This window comes from Kryptolebias marmoratus, linkage group LG20 (assembly GCF_001649575.2).
Source record: "Kryptolebias marmoratus isolate JLee-2015 linkage group LG20, ASM164957v2, whole genome shotgun sequence".
Taxonomy (NCBI): domain Eukaryota; kingdom Metazoa; phylum Chordata; class Actinopteri; order Cyprinodontiformes; family Rivulidae; genus Kryptolebias; species Kryptolebias marmoratus.
In genome coordinates, this window is record NC_051449.1 from 21,910,923 (window position 1) to 21,918,945 (window position 8,023).

General features: G+C 41.0%; 1 protein-coding gene and 1 long non-coding RNA gene across 4 annotated transcripts in view; both read right to left on the reverse strand.

Moving 5' to 3' along the window:
• The window catches only part of LOC119618068, a 1,493-nt gene extending 1,164 nt beyond the window's left edge, over window positions 1-329 (reverse strand). The window contains exon 1 of the long non-coding RNA XR_005234585.1: window positions 15-329. This is a non-coding gene — a long non-coding RNA (uncharacterized LOC119618068). The remainder of the gene's footprint in view (window positions 1-14) is intronic.
• Window positions 1-8,023, reverse strand: part of LOC108248533 (probable cation-transporting ATPase 13A3) — a 53,196-nt gene that overhangs the window by 36,572 nt on the left and 8,601 nt on the right. For 2 of the 3 annotated variants that reach the window (XM_037982030.1, XM_037982029.1), the window contains exons 4-5: window positions 7,415-7,594; window positions 815-885 (exon numbers count right to left, since the gene is read on the reverse strand). In XM_037982030.1, coding sequence (XP_037837958.1) covers window positions 815-885; window positions 7,415-7,594 — 251 coding nt within the window. The remainder of the gene's footprint in view (window positions 1-814; window positions 886-7,414; window positions 7,595-8,023) is intronic. The other variant, XM_037982031.1, reaches the window with a different exon arrangement.

The following is an 8,023-nucleotide window of genomic DNA, read 5'->3' on the forward strand; positions in this document are numbered from 1 at the left end:
AACAGTCTTTTGACCTCCGTTTACTTAGCTTATTCAGTTTACTAGTCATTTTGCTTGTCTGCATTTTTTGTACCTGTTTCATTTTGTTTAAGTAAACACTTAAACACAAGTCACGGAGGAGAATTACCTTCTTTTTACGGAAAAGAGCTAAGTTGGGAATTACGGGAGCGTCGGGCACAGGCTTCGCACCACAAGGACGTACAATCCTCTTGGATGTTTCTCTGATTAATGTCCTCCTATCCCAGTCTGAGAGTTTTAATGGACGACCCTCTCCTGGCAAATGTGGTGCCATAATCTTTCCATTTTCTAATAACAGATTTAATGGTACTTTCTGGGATGTTCAGGGTCTGGAATATTTTTTATAAACCAACCCTGATCTGCACTTCTCCACAACTTCATTTCTGACCTGTGTGGAGAGATCCTTGGTCTTCATGATGTCTCTTGGTAGCCCTGATTAGTTGAAAGTAATGCTCTAGTGTAGATAGTGGGGGCTATCAGAACACGTATACTGAGAACATTTGACACTTAAAATGTCCACAGTTGAATGACTACTTTTGCAACAGATTGTAATTGATCAAAGTGTCTAGTTTATCATTTATCAACACAATGTTATGTTTATGTCAGTCAATCACAAGAACCTTACAGGTTAATTGGAAAAAAAAGATGTCCATGAGTCATCTGGGCTCATCTGTGTGTGAATGTATAATGCATACTGTAGAGACCATTCAGTTATAAATGAAGTTTATTCATTTTTTTAAGAAATGAAGGTTATTAAACTGATGCTAAATGAATAATACACAGTAGGAAAACTTACAGATGTAATTCAAAGTTCTGCATCTCCTCATTCCAGTAGTATCTGGTGCTGTGATGAGTGAAGTACTTTATCTAAGAGGAAGAAATTAGACTGTAGTGATCAGATGCTGACTTCTTTACAAGTTAACAGACATGCTTCAAAACTAGCAATAGGTCACACTGAACAAGGTCAGGGGGGTACGATGGAAATCCAACACCTGAACATGTCTCTGAAACCTACAGTGGCTTCAGAAAGTATTCAGACTCAGACTTTCAGTTTTTCCAATTTTGTTCTGTTGCAGCTTGATGCTATAATTGGTTAAATTAATGTTTTCCTCAATAATCTACAGCTAGAATTTCATACAATTTTGTGTATTTTAATTTATTAAATATACTGAACAAAAATATAAACACAAACACTTTTTCTATGTACACAATAGGCCTTTTTCTCACATATATTGTTAACAAATCTGTGTAAATCTGTGTTAGTGAGCACTTCTCTTCAGCCGAGATAATCCATCCACCTCATAGGTGTGGCTTATCAAGATGCTGATAAGACAGCATAATTATTGCACAGGTGTGTCTTAGGTTGGTCACAATAAAAGGTCACTCTAAAATGTGCAGTTTTAGTGTTAAATATATTTATTGAACATTTTCTTTCACAGAAGTACAAACTCACACTTCTCCATCAAATCAGGGGAGAAGTAGTAGAAGTTAACAAAAAGAAAAAAAGAACAAAGAAAAACCCATTCCTTAAAATGAACAAAACCAGTCCTCACTGTCATTCAAATGTGTAAAAAATGGACATTTTCCAATCGCCAGGCCAGTATCTTAGCTAATATTTTATAAATCACAATTTAACAAGGATATAGGTCGGTAAGAAGTACAATACATGGGGTTTTTGTCTTTTTTTGGTGATAGTGTTATACATGCCTGGTTCATGGTGGCCGGAAGAGACCCCTTCTTGATGGAGTCCGAATACACCTCCGCTAGTACAGGAGAGAGATGAGCTTGATCTGAAGATCATGTTGGAATAGGTAAGTCCCTAAAAAAAATTTGGTAGAATATTGGAGTTCCTGGGACTGGTAGAACTATATAATTCTTCATAGTACTGTTTAAAGACTTTATGTATCCCCTGCTGATCTGTGGTGATCTCACCATGCTGTAACTTGATGCCTTTAATAATTTGTTTAGCTCTGGTACCCTTTAATTGTCTTGACAGTATCTCACCGGCCTTATCACCATGTTCATACAGGTTATTTCTATTTTTTAAATAGTAGATACTCTATAGATTGTGAGGTAAATCGTATTCTGAGCTTAACTTCTAACGTTCCTTATATAGGTCTGAAGATGGAGTCGGTGAATTTTTTATATCTATATCTGCTATTTGACTTTCCAGGTCTATTTGTTTGGCCATACAATTTTTCTTTTTTTTTTTTTTGTTGTTGTTGTGAAGGATATTGCCTGGCCCCGGATATATGCCTGAAGCGCCTCCCATACAGTTGTAGTAGAAACCTCAGGGGTCATATTGATGTCCAGAAACAGAAAAATATGGTTCGACATATATTTAATAAAATTTTCATCAGATAGCAAGAGAGAGTAAAATCTCCAATGCTTCCTGGGTGCCGTTGCTTCAGCCATGTTAAGTTTAAGCATCATTGGAGCATGATCGGATATTACTATGGCATGAAATTCACATGTTTGGATGTCCAAAATCAGCTTATTATCAATAAAAAAGTCAATTCTACTATAACTCTGGTAAGCATTGGAAAAACAAAAGGATACTGTCTATCTTGGGGGTTTAGAAAGCGACAAATGTCTGAGATGCCATATTCTGTAAGAAAGGATTGTAGATAAGGCACCAATTTAGACGTAGTATAACCTGGTTCCACTGACGATCGGTCCATTGCAGGAGCCATACATAAATTAAAATCCCCTCCCATTATAAGCTGATGTGAGTTGAGACAAGGAAGCGTTTTATTAAGGCGAACAAAGAATTGGGGGTCTGGTATGACGTTATTGCCGTTGAGTTTACCTGTCACTATAACAAAGCGCCCATTTGGATCTAATATCGAAGACACTGGAGTAAAAGGTATATTTTTGTTAATCAATATAGCAACCCCTCTGGCCTTGCTCCCAAAGGTCAAGTGGAAGAGCTGCCCCACCCAACCACATTTTAAACGCAGGTATTCTGGGTTTTTAAGATGGGTTTCCTGGAGAAAGGCAATTCCTGTATCCAAATTCTTAAGATGTCCGAGAGCCTTTTTCTTTTTCACAGGATGGTACAGACCTTTAACATTCCAAGAAACAATGCCAATATTATTCATAATGTTCACATTATAATCAGGCTAAAGAACCATTGATTTAAATGTTAAACATAGGGCATGTTATAAAATTGTTTTTTTGGTTGATCTGCAATAAAGGACTTTAAAAGAAAAATAGTTATTGACAGCGAGACTGAAACCAGCTTCTCCTTCCCTCCCAAGACCCCATGGTGAAATCAGCTGCAGGAACAAACAGCGCAGCTTCCCTATACATCTCTAACACCTCCATACCAATCTAACTATCTAACAGTTCCTCTGCTCCTAAAATGTTGGTAGAGTTCCCACCCATGAACAGGTCATGCTCCTATAACACACGTGTCAAACTCCATTCCTCAGGGTCCGCTCTCATGCATGTTTTAGATGCGTCCTTGCTTTACAACACCTGCTTTAAATGAATGACTCGTGCTTCTGGAGAACTTGATGATTTGGTGAGGAGGTGATTAAACCATTTGAATCACTTTTGTTGGAGCAGAAAAATCTAAAACTCCCAGGACAGCGGCCCTTGACACCTGGAGTCTGACACCCCTGCCCTATAAACTGGAAATTGTTATTTGAATGACCCTCACGTCACATGCGTACAAAAGAACCCCTATACATGCCAGAACCCCATTTTTAGCTTATTCAGTGTAAACTAAAAGTCGAAGGGTACAATTCCTACTTATGCATGCATGCTGATTAAGATTTGTTAAAGTCCTTAATAAATTTCTCTGCCTCGGCCATGGAATCGTTGTTCGGATCCCATTAGCTTGTATGATTCACAGTCTTGCTGGGTATGCCAGGGAAGGTTTCAGTCCCATCTTGTATAAAGATGACATTACAGAGCTGTATTCCCTCCATTTGCTCACGAATTCAGTGATCCTGAATGGGGTGTTTTGGAATTTTAGCTCACCTCTTCTCCTAGCTTCCCGAACAACTAGTTCTTTGTTTTGATAGCGGTGAAAGCAGAGAATAATGGGCCGTGGCCTACCTCCGGGGCTTGGCTTAGGTGCCAAGCTACGATGCGCGTGGTCCAACTCTGGCGCAGAGGGAAATGTGTCATGTTCAAACACGTCTTGTAGTAGTTGAGAAAAGAAAAGACTTGGTTCTGGACCTTCAATATCCTCGACCAGCCAGACATTGCTCCTTCTGCCTCTCCCCTTGAGCGCTGTTAGCTTAGCCCTTAAAGAATAGTCAGGGGAGGCTACATGCTGAAAACGAGAAGCTAAGTTCTCCAGACGCTGATGAAAAGACTGCATTTTCCAGCGAAGTTAAACATTGGTCACGACTGATTATAGTCTCTTGGATTATATCCAGTTTGTCGTTGATCTCTTTAAACGATATTTTTAGCTCGGAGACTAGGGTAGACCTGTGCTCTGCTAATGAAGCTATAAGGTGGGTCCTGCTAACGGTGACTTCAGGCTCGGCTTTTTCGCTCAATTTGGAGGGTTTAGGTTGCATACTAAAATTGGAATGTTACCACATAAATGTAGCGAACTCTTCAACGATGGATGACCAACTAGGGTGGCAGCAGGCGGGTTTCAAAAAACAAATCTTGGGAGCTGGAAGATGGCACGTCCTCACTCCATGTTCGTCAAACCATAAGTCCTAAAATGTGCAGTTTTATCACACAGCACACTGCCACAGATGTCACAAGTTTTGAGGGAGCAGTCGGCATGCTGACTGCAGGAAGGTCCACCGGAGCTTTTGTCCATGAATTGAACGTTCGTTTCTCTCCCATAAGCTGCCTCCAAAGTTGTTTCAGAGAATTTGGCAGTACATCCAACTGGCCTCACAACCACAGACCATGTGCAACCACACCAGCCCAGAACCTCCACATCCATCACCTTCACCTCCAGGATTGTCTGACGCAAGCCACCTGTACAGCTGCTGCAACAATCGGTTTGCATAACCAAAGAATTTCTGCACAGACTGTCAGAAACTGTCCCAGGGAAGCTCATCTGCATGCTCATCGTCCTTATCGGGGTCTCCACCTGACTGCAGTTTATCGTAAGAAATTTGAATGGGCAAATGCTCACATTTGATGGCGTATGGCACGTTGGAGAGGTGTTCTCTTCACGGACGAATCTCACTGTACAGAGCAGACAGCAGACGGAGAGTATGGCATTGTGTGCGTGAGCGATTTGCTGATGTTAATGTGGTGAATTGAGTGGGCTATGATGGTGGTGGGGTTATGGTATAGGCAGGCATATGTAATGGACAATGAACACAGGTGCATTTTACTGATGCCATTTTGAATGCACAGAGATACTGTGATGAGATTCTGAGGCCAGTAACTGTGCCATTCATCCACAACCATCACCTCATGTTGCAGAACAAAAATAAACAGCTCCATGTTGCAAGGATCTGTACACAATTCCTGGAAGCTAAAAGCATCCCAGTTCTTGCATGGCCAGCATAAACACCAGACATCTCCCCCATTGAGCATGTTTGGGATGCTCTGGATGATGACAGCGTGTTCCAGTTCCTGACGATATCCAGCAACTTCACACAGCCATTGAAGAGGACTGGAGCAACATTCCGCAGGCCACAATCAACAACCTGATCAACTCTGTTAAAAGGAGATGTGCTGCTCTGCGTGAGGCAAATGGTGGTCACATCAGATACTGACTGGTTTTCTGACCTTCCCTCACCCCATTACAGTAAAAGTAAACTGCACATTTTAGAGTGGCCTTTTATTGTGGCCATCCTAAGGCACACCTGGGCAATAATCATGCTGTCTAATCAGCATCGTGATATGCCACACCTGTGAGGTTTATGGATTATCTCGGCCAAGGAGAAGTGCTCACTAACACAGATTTACAAACATTTGAGATCAATATTTGAGAGACAAAGGCCTATTGTGTACAGAGAAAAAGTCTTATATGTTTGAGTTCAGCTCGTGAAAAATGTGAGCAAAAACAAAAGTGTTGCGTTTATACTTATGTTCAGTATAGAAAAAAATATATATATCACATTTATATAAGTCAACACTTGAAATTTAACTCCCATTTGTCTTGATCTCTGCTGAGATGTTTCTACACCTTGATTGGAATCCACTTGTTGTAAATTAAATTAACTGGACATGATTTGGAAAGGTACACACCTCTCTACAGAAGGCCTCCAGCTGACAATCACCAAAAACCAAACCATGAGGTCAAAATGAAATGCCTCAGAGCTCAGAGACAGGATTGTTGTAAGGCACAGATCTGCACTGAAAATTCTCAAGAGCTCAGTGGCTTCCATGATTCTCACATGGAAGATGTTTAGCACAAGCAGGACTCTTCAAAGTCCTGGTCACTCGGCCACACTAAGCAATCAAGGGGGAAGGGTCTCAGTGAGAGGTGACCAAGAACCTGATGGTCCCTCTAACTGAGCTTCAGAGATCCTGTGTGGATATGGGACTAAGTTTCAGAAGGACAACCAGAATCGCAGACCTCTATAGTCCTGAGCTTTATAACAGAGTGGCTCGATTGAAGCTGGTCATCAGTGTGAAACTCTTCACAGCTGGTCGAAGGACTCTCAGACTGTGAAGACCAAAAAACCCAGGTTTGTTAAAAATCAAGATCAAAGTGTTTGGCTTTAGATTGAAACATTTTGTATGGAGGAAATCAGGCACCACTCATCACCTGCCCAACACCACCCCAACAGTGAAGCATGGTGGTGGCAGCATCATGCTGTGAGGATGTTTTTCAGCAGCAGGAACTGGGAGACTGGTCAGGGTTGAGCTAAAGCTGAATAAAGCAAAATACAGACATATCCTTAATGGAAACCTGTTCCACAGAGCTCAGGACCTCAAACTAGACCAAAGGTTCACCTTCTAACATGACAACGACCCAAAGCACACAGAGACACACAGGAGGGGCTGAGGGACAACTCTGAATGTCCTAAAGTGGACCAGCCAGAGCGCTGAGCTGAACCCTATCAAACACCTCTGGACAGACCTCAATCCAGCAATGGTCTCAATTAGATGAGGGTTCCTTAATCCAGGTGCACAAAGCTTCTATCAAACCCAGAAATACCTGAGGCTGTAACTGCTGCTAAAGGTGCTTCATGACAGTGTAAAGTAAAGGCTCTGAATAACTGTTATTATAGGTTTTGTTTTCTTATATATACATTTACAACTTGAATAAAATTCCACTTTCATTTTGTAATTATAAAAGGTGCTGAGTGTAGATTATTGAGGAAAAATAAATTTATACATTTGTAGCACAAGGCTGCTATATAACAAAAAGCAAAGGGGGTCTGAATACTTTCTGAAGCCACTTTTTTTCTTACATAACAAGATTACTTTAAGTAAACTGAATTTTGCTGTAAAGTACCTGAACATGCTGATCATGAGGATGTTTTTCCTGATGTTCTTGGAGTACAAAGCACACGTTATGGTCTATGTCTCCATTTTGGAGCTGAGTTTTGAGCGGTGAATCCAAGTCATCAAAAGGTTTTCTTCCTGGAGCCAGAATCACACATACTTTGACTCGAAACCACTGCCTGAACTCATCCTGTGTTAATCACACAAAAGAATTTTAAAACAAAGTTGGGATTTAAAATACATTGGAAATAAATTAGCGAAATTAGTAAATTAATTAGAAAGTCAAATTGGGCACAGAACAAAGCAGGCAAAATCAAGCTCTATAGAAGAAACAACATACAAACCTAACTATTTACAGATAATACCTGAATCCAGGGGTGGAAATTAGCACCCGCCACCCGCCAAATGCGGGTAAATATTTGAAGTGGTGAATTTGATCAACACACACGCCACTGTGGCGGGTTGGCAATTTGAACAGAAAATGTGTTATTTGTCCTCCTGACATATAGGGGGCAGTAATGTGCTCGAGTTGCTGCTGTTACGTCGAGCCGCGTTCCCCCATCAGATACGGAGAGCGGGGTGTCAGCTTCACACAGCTCTCTCAGAGCTACGATTCCCC